General features: G+C 40.1%; 2 protein-coding genes across 4 annotated transcripts in view; both read right to left on the minus strand.

Moving 5' to 3' along the window:
- The window catches only part of cgnl1 (cingulin like 1), a 29,970-nt gene extending 23,765 nt beyond the window's left edge, over positions 1-6,205 (minus strand). The window contains exons 1-3 of the mRNA XM_022744282.1: positions 6,092-6,205; positions 1,786-3,496; positions 1,486-1,580 (exon numbers count right to left, since the gene is read on the minus strand). Of these exons, the coding sequence (XP_022600003.1) occupies positions 1,486-1,580; positions 1,786-3,444 (1,754 nt within the window). The 5' untranslated portion in view covers positions 3,445-3,496; positions 6,092-6,205. The remainder of the gene's footprint in view (positions 1-1,485; positions 1,581-1,785; positions 3,497-6,091) is intronic.
- Positions 6,206-10,518: 4,313 nt separating this feature from the next.
- Positions 10,519-15,603, minus strand: part of tcf12 (transcription factor 12) — a 77,708-nt gene continuing 72,623 nt past the window's right edge. For all 3 annotated transcript variants that reach the window (XM_022740449.1, XM_022740440.1, XM_022740457.1), the window contains 5 exons: positions 15,306-15,420; positions 15,037-15,199; positions 14,469-14,698; positions 14,064-14,217; positions 10,519-13,351 (listed from right to left, as the gene is read on the minus strand). In XM_022740449.1, coding sequence (XP_022596170.1) covers positions 14,075-14,217; positions 14,469-14,698; positions 15,037-15,199; positions 15,306-15,420 — 651 coding nt within the window. In that variant the 3' untranslated portion in view covers positions 10,519-13,351; positions 14,064-14,074. The remainder of the gene's footprint in view (positions 13,352-14,063; positions 14,218-14,468; positions 14,699-15,036; positions 15,200-15,305; positions 15,421-15,603) is intronic.

Consider the following 15,603-nt stretch of genomic DNA (forward strand, 5'->3'; position numbering starts at 1 on the left):
AACTATGAGGTATAAGACTGGAATAATCAAATGCACAGGCAGTATAATGGGATTGCTACAGGGTCCCATTTCATCACCTGGTAAATTAGTAGGAACCAAAACTAAAAATGATGGAACAACCATCCTGAAAGAACAATTTCTAGAGGTTTCAAATGTAAACAACTTGCACATCAGGCGTGGTCAAGTAGTTGTTTTCATTTATTACTGAAACAAAAACTAAATTTTTATCAAGCTTTTTTGTAATTTTTAAAGAAGCCTTTATTCACAGCATTTTGTCACAAAACCAGCCACACCCACAAATTGTCTACTTCAGGCTTATTCTCTCTAGTGACTAACACAGCTTGTCTTTAAAAAGAATAACAAAGTGACAATCAATAACAGCAAAAACTTTACATTTCCTAAACATCAACTACTCTGAAATTTAAAAAAAAAGCAGTCAGTTTGTCTTTGCTATTGAACAGCAGGCATTTCTGAGTTATCAACAGATGTCTGAAAGGCCAAAGATGGGAGGATTTTGTCTACCCACAGAAGAACATTTAATCCTTTCGTTAAAATGAAAACATCAGAATCAACAAAAATGGAATTTCACCACTTTCACATGCCAGCAGTGACATATTATTTCAATAAATTACAAGGCTGACACAGGGAGCTGAACCCCCCCCCCCCCCTATTCTCATACAGATGATTTTCATTAAATCTTTATAACCCCTGTCGGCGAATGTTTGTCTTCTGGGCCTTGGGAATGTAGCTCAGTTTCAGCCCCTGCATTTCCATCTGTGTTTCCTTTCCTTTGTCCTGTGACTCCTGACCTGTGGCCAGACACACCCAAAGAGTTTCCTGTTCCCTTTCTACTTTACCCTAAGCCTGTAGCACATGCAAAAACTGTAAAAACTTGCAAACTGTCTCTCATTGTAAAATCATGCACAACTAATGCAACTACTGCAGAACATAGTTTAACTGGCATCTATATTTAACTTAAACATTCTCCAGAAGAACCTTCCTATATGGCTTATTTAAAACCTAAACTGAATTTAACCTTTTAACCCAACATGCCTTTCCTTGACTGGCAGTAAGTGTCTGATTACAGAAACAAACAGAATGTTCACGCTGCAGCTAAAAAGAAAGCAGAGAGAGAAAGTGGGATTCTGCAAGAAAACACACTCCAGACAGCTGGATCACTCATAGTCTAGATGGGAAGGGGGGGGGGGCATAAGAAGAGCACATTCCTTCTCTTTTATCACAAACAGTCCAGCTATGATAAAAACCACTTATGTGCTCCCACACAACAGTCTCTCCATTCGTAATGCATTGCCATATGGTGAAACATGTTGATTTTAGGCTTCAGTGGGAACAAAGCGCTCAGTTCATGATTCAACTAGTAGCCAAGGATTAAGACTTTAACATTTTCACAACACATTTTTATTAGTATGAGTAAATAAAGCTAAAAAGTGCATTGATAAGAGCAGAAAAGTCAAGATAACTCACCCATCCTTAAGGTAACTGAACAAAATTTGTTTTGCTGTCTCTTCATGTGTTTGTTGTGAAAGCTCCTGCTGACCTTTCAGGAGATCAGGTGTCGCCTGATATGACAGGAAATTAAAGAGAGATCTTGACAAAGCAAAAAAGGGTGTTCTTTTCTCACACATCTTCATTTTGGCAAGACTGATGTGTTGGACAATATGATAATATTTAGAATAAAATAAGAGAAGTTAACACAAAGAACTTTCAGATTTCAAATGTTAGATCAAATCAAAATGCTGCAGCACAGATCTCTCACTTTTTTACCTGAACATCTGCCTCCGTACTGGGCTTTTTGTCTGGACCGGAAGAAGGCTTGGATAGTGATGCTGATACCGATGTTGTTGAAATCTTTCCAGCTGAGAAGGCACTGTCCTCATTCTCTTTACTCTTGAACGGTAATGAAGAGGCGCGAGACTGTGGCTTTTTGTACCCCTGGATGGAGCCGACACCTTTAGAGATGGTGCTCTGGGGGGAGCCGGGCGCACTGGTGACACGAGATGAAGGCCTAATGTCGACCTTACCATCTGCAGTCATGAGTCTGGAGTCCTGACTGCTGGCTGTTTTCTGTAGCCGCAACTGTGAGGGCCGCAGGACATGCTCCATTGATGTGCCTCGATGACGGCTAAACTCATCCATGTAACTAGAGCCATCTCGCAGACCAAGGGCACTATCCACACTGCGTGAGCGTTTCCTGTCCTCTGGATTGATCCTGTTCCGGCGCCCTGCCCTGCCCCTGCGCTGGTGGCTGCCATCTTTGCCATCAAACTTCTCAATGAGCTCGTCAACGCCAGGTATGGAGCCTGTGTCAATGTCTCTGCCTGAACCAGGGAGGAAAGGGATGTAGCGGCGATTCTCATGGCGGTTGATGGTGTCTGCATACAGGGCCTCCATCTGTTCATCCACCTGAGCCTTAGAGGTGGAGGATGATGAGGAGTGGCGGGAACGGGAAGAGGACTGAAGAACTGGCCCACTGGAGTCAGTCCTGCGTAAAGGAAGGACATCAGGCTCACGGCGGGTGCGCTCAAGGCTTGAGTTGGCGCTGCTCATAGAACTGGGGGACCTGCATGAGGTCTTACTCTGCTCACTTGTGGGACTTGACACAGCGGACGTCTGAGGCTGGGCTGGAGGCTTTGACTGGTGATGGGTTTTAGAGGCTGGCTTGGACTGAGGTGGATTCAGGTTGGCGAGGCGAGGTCTGGACTGTGGCTGAGCTGTTTGCGATTGCGGCCTGGTCTGAGTGAGCTGGGGAAGAGGCACAGACTGAGGCTGTGACTTTGGCTTGGGAAGGGCTGTCTCACTAAGGCTCTGGGATGGAAGTTGCCTTTTCTCTTGCTGCGCAGTAGCTCTATTCCGATCCAGGCTTGATGAGCTGGCATGGGACGGTGCAGGTACAGCAGATTTGGAGGAGGAACTCTGCTGTTCGTTCCCAATCTCAGCTGCAAACAGAGGCCTTGAAGGCAGGCTGTGGATACCTTCAAGGTTGAGGGAATTGGTTTCTGGATCATAGGGCTGCAGTATCTCAGGGTGCTTCTGAAAGTTCAGAAGGGTGGATGGTTTCTTTCCTTGTGAATCTGTGCCACCATTTTGAGGACCAGTGTAATGCATCATCTTCTGAGACCTGTACTCCATGAAAGGGCTGGTGGATCCAGCCTCCTTGCCTCCTCGGAAATCATATTCCTGATAGTTCTCAATAAAAGAGCCCTCTGCATCAACGTACCCATTACTGTTGGGGTCGCTATAGGGTTGAAGACCCCTGTCCTGGTTGTTGAGGACTACATAGGGGTGTCCATCTATACCCTGGACACGGATGCTGAGACCGTATGTACCAGCTCCATTACTGTGAGGCCTGGAGGGGCGGGATGGCTGCGTGTAGACCCGCTGTGGTCCACTGTTAGGAATGCCAGTCACTCTGTACGAATCCATTAGGAAAACAGAAGGAAAATAAATCCCTCTCCCCGGATCAGGTGGCCCACCTCTGCAAGCAAATATTCAGACAGTCAGAGTTGAGACACCAGATAATTCAATAATATCAACAAATGTTTCCCAGTTCCACAATCAACCTCTAATGCAACAATAAACTCTAGATGCATTTAATTATGTCATCTGCTTTAATTTTCTTCTCGTTTTGCATTCTTAATGCTCTGTTTTCTCTCCTCTGAGCTTTTTTTTCATATTAACAGTTCAGCTAATATGCTCTGGCCAACTGAGACAATAAGCTCGCTGCATTTCCTGTAACATATCAGAACCTATAACATCACTGAAAAATATGACTCAACATCAGCCACATTTTTTCGAAAACAAACCAGGTACTGTTTAGAAAGGCCTTACAGGTGAATGACTAACAGGTATGGTATAAGAAAATTATTGTTTAGCATGCATGACTAAGAATATAGGTTACACAGGTTAAGAGAAAGGTATTAACAGAAAGATAACACTCAGCCAGGCCTGGGAAAATGTGAGAGCTCTGTCATCTCCACACAACTTTAGGGGGCATTAGGTTTAGAGTGGATGTAGTATGTGTGTGTGTGTGTGTGTGTGTGTGTGTGTGTGTGTGTGTGTGTGTGTGCGCGTGTGTGTGTGTGCATGTGTGCACAGCACAGCTGATCCTTGTACATGACATTGTAATTTGCAGCCCACACACATGGGAAATGACATGAAAAGAGAGCAACAAAATCTTATTTGGTTCAATTTTGTCACATTTATAATTATTGTTGGGTTGTCAGATATGACAGATTTGCAAACGGATCGTGAGAACGCAGCTGGCAATAAATATCAAATTGTGTACAAATATTTAAGTAAGCTGTTAATGTGTTCGTCAGACACATTTATGCCTGGGAAGCCAGTGAAGACAAAGCCATCAGCAGCCACCATGTGTCTCACTCGACAATGGGCTTCTAACAGGTTCCTGTTTGCCTTACTGATAGTGTCCCATTCTACCTGATGTTACAACAGAAAAACAGGCTGAGATGGGCCTGAAGAAGGACACTGATAAGACTAACAACAATAGCAAGAGCAGGATATATCACATTATGGTGAGATAGGTAAAGACAACCAATAACCTATTCAGAAAAAAATACAGCACCAAGTAGGGTTGGGCGATATAGCAGTATGTACCTTGAGAAGATACAGATTTGTCAACTGCCACAGATTTTGCCATACTCTTAGTCTCTGGTTGCATCTGGGCAAAGTTGCAAAATGCAAATCAATGAGCAGGACAGGGAGTATAAAAGTATAGAAGATTTCAAGGTTTCCACTTGTAAATTGATTAACCAAGGTGGTAAGCCACCTAGACCCTTATGTATTTTATCTCATGATCAATTTAGTCGGTACATGATGGCTTAAACAATACACAGACTTGTTAAATATTTGGCATTTGCTGGATCAAATAGCACCCCATTGTTTTTCCCACAGGGTTAACATTTTGTTTCATTAAAGTACATTAACTTTACAGAGAGAGGCTGTCTTTGTTTCAGGCAAGGTTGCCTGCCTCTGCCGTACATGCTGGCCACTCCTAGCATAACATGAGAATAATTCAACTCCACTTGGGTTTGACAAATCGACTTTCATGACTGGCTGGTCCTGGTGCTTCAATTAGTCAGAATTAGTCAGCTTCAGTCTGCACAGGGGGAAGAAAAAAGCAAGGCCAAGGTGAAGTTTCCTGTCCAGGAGGAAGCCTAAGACAACACAATAGATCCTTTAATCCTTAGTTTCAGATGCATCTGATACACAAGGGCTCAGACAAGTGTGCAACTTTTTCCATTCCATTGTATTTTTGAATGCAAAGGGAGGAAACCCTCAGTGAGCTTCCACACTGTCCACAGTGAACATGCTGCCTTCACTGACCCCAATGTTGCAGAGCAGAGGGGTCATCACTGAGTAAAGGTTGGGATGCCAAGGCCCGAGCTTTGATCTGAGCAGTGGGGAGACTGTGCAAAGAATTTTAACAAAGAAGATATTTATCTCCTCATGTGAACTGATTAGTTTTCTGTGTCATAGAGACTCCTGACACTTTGTGGCAGAAAACAAATCAGTAGAGGAGCAGCTGAGAAAGAACCTTGAGAAAGTGAAGGTAAAAGGTGAACTAAGTCAGTAAAACTGCGACGATTTACACTGTGGGAAAATATAGTTACATAATCAGCTGAGTTGATCTGGAGCAGGCAGGTGAATGCAACGTGAGCGTACAGGAGCAAATGTAAACACAGTTTTTAAAAATCACACCACCAATTAGTTAAGCACATACAGAGCTTCACAGTTAAAGCTTACTTGAAAAGTAGCAGGTTAGCTAAAGTGAGGAAACAGTGACAGCTCTAGATATTTTACATCGCTGCTCTGTGCAACAGGTGGCATGGAAAACACCAGCAGCCTGAGATTTACTGTAAAACTAAAGAGTTTTCCTCACGACTTTCTAACTTCCACGAGTCACCTGATTAAGTCAAGTTTATAGCGTAGTTAAATTGTCCATTTTTGACCTTAAATGTTGAGTTATTTGCCACTTTCTTGGCGTTTAACGGCTGTTAACGCTCGCACAGCAGACTGCACATCTACAATGAACTGTTAGCTAGTTACTCACCAGCGTCGTTTTTTCTCTCTTGTTCACTTATCGCAGATTTTAAACGTTTGTTTAAAAGGATTTTGAAAAAAGGATAAAAGGTTGAGCAAAGTGCTCACACCGCTGTTGGCTAACTTATTCAGTCCTGTGTTGTTTTCTGAGAAGGGAGAGAGAGAGGGAGTAGGACAGTTTCAGAAGGACGTCCGACCCTCTGGGCCGCCCCGCCTCCTGAATCAAGCGCACAAACCCGCCCACCCACCCAAAACCAAACCGCCGGTCCAGGAACAACTTTCACATCACAGATAAATCCTCCCCCCTGTAATCTTGGCAGGACTCCTCCGAGGCTCGGTTCAGTTTGGACCGGGAAAGCTTGGCTCGGTTCACTCCAGCAGGTTTTTTAAGAAGGTGGTCACAACCCTTTAGGTGGGACGTGACACTCACCCAGTGTTTCATACTAGCTTATTATGAAACAAACATTTTTCGTTTTTGGTTTTTCTTTTTCTAACTGAATAAACTAAATATCAAATTATAGGCGGACTGAGAAAGTAATGCAAGTCTATTGTTTGTGTTAGGAAGAGGCTGGGCCAACATAATAAAAAACCTTATCTCAAATTAAAAAAAAAACAAAACAGAGATAATACATTTTCAGGTATGAGTCAATGTTTTGCATTTCGTGAGAAGTACATTGGTGGACCCAGTAGATAGTAATCCTAATATTGTGGCGAATACTATTCAAAAAAGCCAAAAACAATATATCAAATATTTAAAAAAGTATTGGGAAATTAAAATAAAAAGTTACACACTGTAAGTTCATAAGTGATAGAAATTGCTTGTACAAACTAATGGTTTTATGAATTATTTAATGCCCTGGGAGAATTATACACGTGTTTGCTCGCCTTAAACTCCATGTAAGATTAATTATTTGCACTCTGCATAAATGCGATTTGCAGCTGCATGTCTTTAAAAACCGAGAGCGTCATCTAGTGGATAGTAAGCTGACCTGAGTGCGGGTAGTTAATGAGGATCTGTGCTGGTGGTACTGGTGCATGCATTTAACTCACACACTGTGTATGTTAACGCATCACCATAGATGGGCTATGCCCCATTAGCATCTTCTGTGATGCACAGGTATGGTGGGGGTCCAGCACTACAGCCATAAAGAAAAGGATGGGGGAGTTGTGCTGAGGCTTGTTGAAAAAGCTGAGCTCTCTGGAGAGTAAGAATTATTTCTGTAAAGTGTCTGTGGTGTTGTGAGCATGTATTTTATGATTTTATGAGTTGCAGAACTAAGCAAGTAATACAGAGCAATGATAAATAATAAATAAGCAGGTAAGGGCAGAAGGAAGATTTCAGTCATTTCAGTGGTACTGTGGGTGCACCAATATGTCTGTATATGGTTCTGTGTATGAATATTCTTACACATACTGTAAATACACATACAAAATGTCTATATGCAACACAGACACATGCAAGTGTAGCCCTATACTGTACATATATTATGGAATAAACCACAGACAAATAAAACAGCTGATGAATAATAATAATATTCAAGTTTGAATATGTGACCTGTCTTGATTCAACTCTATAGTGATTTTTGTTGTTGTTGTTGTATGACCAACAGCAAAAAACTCTGTTCACTATAATAATACAAGGCAGGGACACACCAAATGACTTAAACAACTAATCAAAATAGATTCCAATAAATTTTCTGTTGATCTTTGCCACTATAATTTTAATTAGAAACATACAATATCAACAACAATGACGAAATCAAATGACATATTTCTTTTACAGGCATTACAGTGTACAAAGGTTTCAGTTTTTTTCTGATTAGTCACCGTATCATACTTTACACTAGAAATCATTTTCAATATAAGTACCACCATCTTCACAAAGAATATTTTAAACAATATTACTCTCTTGAAGATTTTGCAGTTCCTGAAATATCAGCACTGTCATGCTCACTCTGACTTACACTGAGATTCTAAAGAAATGATCAATTCTACGTTTCCTTGTATAACTCTTGCCACTGCAGCATATAGTACATTAAACTGGAGGCCCAGCTGCCCCTTTGCCTTTGTAGTCAACCACTGTTTATATTTGTGTCCGCAGAGAGACCAAGCAGCACCACAGCCTTTAATCTGAGCTCTGTGCCACTGTGTTGGGTTACAGCAGCACACAATGGGAGCTCTGTTCTCTGCTGAGGTGCCACAGCTGGGACCTCTGGGCATGCTCAGTACACAGCTCAGTCTTATCCTGATTAAACTGCAAGAAAGACTGCGGGGAACCGAAGTGACATGGACCAGAGATGTCACAGATGCTCATATTTAGCTCACTTGATTTAATCTTTTCCATTGTTCTGAATTTCTTTTTCTTTTTTTTCTTTTTTTTACAAGAAACATGATGGGGGAAAAAAAAGTCTCTGAACCAGTTTATCTGGCAAAAGCCACCACTGAAAACAATGAGGAGAACAAATGGTTGTTTGCTGTTGTTTGCCAGATTGGTAGGTTTAAATTCTTACAATAGTGAACTGGTGTGCAGCCAACAACTTTCCAAAATAAAGCATGTAGTGGTGGACATTCAGAGTCTTAGTGGCCATCGACCTCTGTTCATAAACGACAAAAGTAACAGGTGAATGACAAATGTGTAGGTGTAATAATTTCTTCTCCTATTATGCGGGAGGTCAACACTACAGAGGTGCTGAGGAAAGCTCAGCAAAGACTTAAGTTTTAATTGCCTTGAGAGTATGTTGGTTGCTTTAATTGTTCCTCCTTTCCATAATGACGGACAAAATTCAACATCCTATTTCTGTTTCTGTTTCTTTACTATGTATTGATAATAGTGACTCAAACAGTGAATCTGAGTCTTTTTAGTATGAAATTCCCTCTTTGTTTTACCATCCCTCTGCCACAGCTCAGCAACGAAACACTTATTCATCCCAACGGATGACTATATCTAAACATGACTGTAACTTTGGAATATCCCTTGCTTGTTTTGTCTAGGGCAGACTGAGGTCATTTTGTACAGAACAAGCTGTGTGGATTTTGCCCCCATCACTTACGAGTGACCAATGATGATTTCAATGAACATGCTGTATGAGTATATAAGTACTGTTGTAAAACAGACTTATATAAAATATGAACCTTTCCTTTAACTCCTCCATTGTCAATGTGCTGTTATTACTCTTGTACATTTAATAGAGTGTGTACTGTGGTTGCAATACAATCATACTTTTCTTTGGTTCTGATAGCATCCACCATGGGAGTGTTTGCTTATTCGTGTATTATTTCATTATTATTTTATTGCCTGTGGTGATTTTACTGTGTTTTTACAGTGCAGGTTCTGTATATTATGTCCTGAGGTTTTTGTTCTATGTGAGCTCACCAAAGCACACTCCAATCCGAAACTGTGAGATTAGAAAGTGAAACAAAATGAAGCATGTTTAGTACAGCATGCATCCTGGGAGTAGCAGAGAGGAGGACAATCTTACTGTTTGGAGCAGAAGGAGCAGAAGGAGCAGAAGGCTTCAAGGATGCAAGCCAAGGACTTTCTGTCAGTTGGCCCAGCAGCCATGACAGGAAGTCAGCCTTCAGACTTGGTGGTCCCACTCCTACAGAAAACATGCACACCCGCCACCACCATCAGCCCAACACACTCACATCTCTTCTGTTTCTCCCTGCAGGGAATATTGAGAGATGACAGTCATGATTTACGCTGCTTCACTGCGCTCACCACAGACAGAACAGCAGTCAGCAGTTTTCCTCTGAGTGTCACCCCTGTCAGAAAATTGAATTGGGATCAGACCTCTCAGGAAGTGATGAGTACTCTCATGCTCACATCTGCAAGAGGATAATTTTGTGCAGATGTACAAGGTCTGAGATTTACAGCACAACAGTCCTCCAGGTTTAGAGCAGCATTTTCACAACACTTTTGGGATTCATTAGCAGATCGAGTGTGGCAGTCTACAGAAGGCCGCTACCACCAAAAACATTTATTAGAAAATATAGTTTAGGTTTGTACTTTTCATAATTGGCTGCATCAATTTCATTCCTGCGCTCTAGTTTCAGTTCGTCTATTTCTTTTTATTTCTTTTTGTCTGTTTTGCTTATGCATTTACATGATTTGTGTCAAAACAAATTGTATAAAATATTGTAAAACATCCTGAAATTGACTCTTAAATATTCATGTGGAATTAATATATTTGAACATTAAAAAAATGTGTTCCAAAATATCAATTTAATTTCCTCTGTTGATAAATATTTTTTCTGGAATGGCTTTCCTACCGGATCTGTCTCTAGCTCTTTTTCTTCATCATGAATAAATCTAAATGTAAAAAAAAAATAGAACCACAGCACATGTACAGTACGCTGCTATCACACTTTATTAAAAATAGAAACATATATTCATAGTACTTTTCATACAGACTACAATGGTCCACTGGCATTATTTTCAAAAATGAGTTACATACTATAAAACACTCATTTGGCCTAAATCCACTGTAGAAATGTCTTAAAAAACAAACAAACAAACAAACAAACAAAAGAAAGAAAGCAAGAAACAATAAGGAAGTCTAAATGAACCCCCAGGTTTCTGAGCTGTCTCTACTTCATCTTTCCTGTGCCTTCTCATAAAATAAAACTTTATGGAGAGGAGAAAATGTAAATATGGAGAAACAAAAGAAACAAAAACAAACATGTTTGCTCAGTGAGAGAAATAAATGCACATACAACTGAGTTTAAAAAAAGATGGCACATTTATTGCAACATAAATGTTATATACATTGTGTTTCTCTGTTGAAAAAGACAGAAAATTCAAATTCTCGTTGCTGCAGTTTTTTTTGATGATGTGCATCGACAATACCTTTTTCATTTGACACAAGAACAAATCTTTTATCAATCGACAACGGACTCTGAAGAATAGGATGGAGGTCGCACTTTTAGGGATCTGGAGCTCGTACGAAGCCTTTTTAGTACTAGACTACGAGCAACAATTCATCTATGTTCTTGAGATGCCATTTGTAAATTTCTTGTAGTAATGGACAGGTTATGGTAAATAACCGTACATTTTACTATCTAATATAGTAAAATAAAGTAAGAAACTTTTTACTCAAAACTTTTGCTTTCAAAAATCTAGAAAGAGTAATATTTAGAATTCAAGAAATATTCTTACAGTATTATTGTATAAAAGACTAACTACAGTGAAAAATAAGCCAAATGTTTTTTTTTCTTTTGATTTTCTTTTTTTTTTCATATATTATACAAGGGAAAGCATCTGGGAATACAGCAAAGTCTAACTTGGCAAACAGAGGAGCAAAGAAATATAGGAAGAACAGGAAATTTAAAAATGAAGGTAAGAGAGCAGGAAGTGGCGTACATTATACCCTCAATCAAAGTCTGCCAACATGAATACAAGCTTGTGAATACTGAAATGAAGAACAAGGCCACATTCAGTCAGAGAATACACAAAAACTGTTTAGGTTTTTTTCATTAAAACAAAGTTGTTAAATCATAAATCTTTAATGTAAACTCTTGGCGTGGCATCCTTTATTCTAATTTAAGTCCCTTTTTGTACAGAATACTCATTCTGAATGTGGCAGCCTTGTTTAAGGTGTAGATAATGATAGAAGACAATATACAAAGAAATAAATGGAATATAAAGCAAGTCTTAAGACCAAAGACTTAATAAAAGGAGAAATGTAAAGCATGCACACTGATAGGGAAAAACAAAATAAAACCATGACCAATGTCTTGAAACATAAAAGAAAAATCCTGTTAACTGCTTTTGTTCATTATTGTGCTACAGTTGTATGATATCCATGAAATATCTAGTCTGGCTTACTGTATTGAGTATATCACGGCTTGCATGAAAACATAACTGAAAAATAACTTAGAAGTTCTCTCTGCTGACTGAAACTGGACATTGTAATGCTGAAAGTCTAAAGGAAGGACTTGTTACAACACAAATAAGCATAACTAAATTTTACTCAGAGTAACTGTTTTTGAAATTTAATGTCTTGAGATATTAACAAAGAAAACTGGAAAAAAAGTGGTATCTTCATCAGGCCAGGAGAAAGTGTGGTCGTCGTTTTTTCATTTTAAACTACTTCTTCGTTAAGCAATCTCTGATTAGCTGGTGGCAGAAAAATGACAAAAAACACAAGCCACTTCTGTGCTGACGTCAGGAGCACGTAATTGTCAGGAGGCTAAACAAAGATAAGAATCTGCAAAAATATGTCACCGCTTACATTTAACACTATATGGCAAAGGAACCGAAGGGCAGTAAAGTCCACTTTTCCTTTCGTTAAGACACTAAAAATATGAAGGGAATGCTAAGGTTTGCAAACAGTTTGCTCTCTGTGTTTTCACTGCTCACTACAGAGGAAAAAAAGAACACAACTAAATCGGAGCTTTCAGTAAAGCTAGAGTTTGCCACTCGTCTGTCACCTATATAGACAATATTGTTGATGCTAATGTACTCGGGCCTATTATTCCACTGGTCAGTAGTACAGAAACTGATCTAAACTATGCAGAAACAGACGTAGGTAGTTTTGGTTACAGATGTGGCCAGTGGCAGAACGAATAAAATATAAATATAAATAATATATCCTCTTTTTTTTTTTTAAATGGGGTGCTTTAGTCTTTCAGATCTAACAGCTAATGATCATTTTCAGTTGGGTATAAATATCACTCTAAACTGGCCAATAAATTAATCTCAATCTTTTCAGTGCCCAAATATTTTTCCCTCATCTTGGACTAGCCAAAGATTTAGCAGGGTGGAGTGCTCAAGTTTTAATGGTGACACTGGCAAACTATAGATCAACTGAAAAGCCACATACTTCTCTTTGAACTTACTTAACTTTCCCTTTAGACGTACACTTTATAGCTCAATAACATAATAAATAGAAAAAAAAGAAACAGACAAACAAAAACAATTGCTGTTACAATGCATTCGTCAATTCAGTTTAGGCACAAGGCAATTTCCACATACGGTTCGAGGAGATTGCGAAGTCTCTGATTGTTCAGAAGCCACATACTTCTTGCAGACAGTGATATGTGCTGAAGATTTTTCTTTGTGGGGAGAAATTTGCAGATGGAAACTGGTCACAGGGAGCTAGATGCTTGGCTCTACCTCAGTCTTAGGATTGGATTGTGTTAGTCTTGTGGTTTTGCTTCGAGTGGTCTGTCTCCTCCAATTGGTGTCACAAAATGTGAGTCCTGTCTGTCACTGGGAAGCAAGGTCACCAACTCAAAACGGGACAGAAATGATCTGCATCACTTTGATCTGGAGAGAGGTGAGGAGAAATACACCGATCAGAGGTGAACATCAATAATCACACAAATAAATTCCATCTGTACTTTTGGTTCAAGATTATAACACATTAATACTTTCAAAGCTCCATCACTACTCTTTCACATATTTATAGAAAATTTTCCTCAATGCATTAGTCGATTAACATAACAATTAATCTGCAACTAATTGATTAATCACTTAAGTCACTAATTGTACCAAACATGACGTTGTTCTTGCTTCTCAAATGTGGAGAAGTGAAGGATTTAGGAACTGTGATGGTGAAGATCATAATAGTAGCAACATTATCTGATGATCATCTCCAACAACAACCCCACTTAAGTCAAGTGCTGTGCAGAAACATCAGGTATTATAACATCCAGTCCTACAAATCAATCTTATTATAATTATTATTGTTATAATGTTTTATTATTATTATTATTATTATTATTATTATTATTGTTATGCTTTTCAGTAAAACAAGGCCTAAAAACATAGATAAAATCCATGACATAAAAACATATATAACATTATTAACAATCACTGCAACAAATTCCATCGGTTAAGAGAAAGCCATGTGTAAAAAATTAGTTTTCAGAAAAGACAAAAGAAGATACAAACTTTGCCTTTAATTAATTGTTTGAGACAATAATCCTCAGGTTAATCAATATTGAAAGTAAGGGTTAGTTGCAGGAAGTGGGAGTACCTGTCTGCTGCTCAGAGGTGGCCCATGGGGTTGGATGTGTCAGTCAGGCCTGGATGGACTCCTGTGTGGCCTTGCTGGGCGTCACCGGAGCCCCCAGACACTTTTTCCTCCTCCCTTCTCTTAAGGCAGGCTGCTTTGGGGTTCAAATTCCGCTCTGTAGTTTCAGAGAGACAAGAATCAAACTTTTGTGCCACATTTCTTTGAACACAAACAGTGAGAGCTTTGACCTGTTCATTTTCTTTATGGAGAGGATGTGACGCAAAAATGAAATTACCATGTGCAGGAATATCATGTGAAAATATTACACGTTTCTGACGAATCAATATTGATTTGATGTGACGTAGCATTGACATTTCAGTTATAACATTAATGCGGGGATAAAGCTTTCATTAGCTGGACACTGACCTCTGACTTGCTGCTCCAAGCTAAGTATGACAGCCACAGCCTGATGGAGGATGAGCAGTTTAGTCTGGGGCTTCTCGCTTTTCAGGTGCAGCTGGCACATGCGACCCAGCTCCTTGAAGGCCTCGTTGATGTCTCGCACCCTCAGGCGTTCACGGGCGTTGTTAGCCATCCTCCTCTCGCGCTCTCGTTCAGCCTTCTGCTCCGGGTTCAGCTCCTCGTCTTCAGTGATACTGTGGCAGAGAGAAGAAATCCACCTGCAGTCAGATCACTCTTTTTTACAATCATATGCACATGACAAAAAACAAACATAAGTTGAAACTAAGGAGCAGAGGAGTCTTCACTTCACTCTCTGAAAGTAAAATATGTATATTAAAAAGAATAATGAAAAATGTAGAGTATCAGACTAAAGTCTGGGCTACTGCTCAGGCACAACCACAAGGTTTGGCCTGCTCTGAACAATTTTCAGTTCAAATAATTATTTTTCTCACACCTAACCAAACACCAGTTAAACTAAGCTGTTTCACTTTTGGGAAACATTTTGTGTGTTTGTGTATCAACATGTTCATACCTTGTGCGTGTGCTTGCTCTGGGTGTCTTCATATCTCTTTTATCGCTCTCGTCATCAGACTTGTCGTCTGTGGAGAGGCTATCGTGCATGTCGTCCTTGTCCTGTTTCTCCACCTTCAGCTCCAGGGTGCTAGGCAACTGGCTAGCCAGGCCTGCAGCAAGACCTGTTAAAGACAATGTAAACATAGCGGTAAGACATATAAAATAAGCTGACCCATGTCCACATCAAATTGTGTCAACTGTACAATAAGACTGTGGGGTGCACCAGACCTCTGAATGTTTCCACTGCGTGGTTGAGTTCTGCGCTGGATGTGGAGCCGGCACTGGGCAGTCCTCCATGGCTGTTGTTCAGGCTGGCAGCATCGTCAGCGTGGGCACCACCCTGCTGCAACACAGACAGGAAAGACATGTGAAGAAAGGAAGCAGACACTCTCTGGAGATGGTACATAAAGCATTTCTTTTGAACAAAAGAGGAGCACGAATGCAAGATCCAGTGGTTCTAAACAGAAGAAATAATCACGGCAAGAAGTCATCAGTGAGTTGAGGTCCATCAACACAGGTCAAGGAT

The sequence above is a fragment of the Seriola dumerili genome, unplaced genomic scaffold (genome assembly GCF_002260705.1).
Source record: "Seriola dumerili isolate Sdu_G_001 unplaced genomic scaffold, Sdu_1.0 BDQW01000003.1, whole genome shotgun sequence".
NCBI classification, from domain to species: Eukaryota; Metazoa; Chordata; class Actinopteri; order Carangiformes; family Carangidae; genus Seriola; species Seriola dumerili.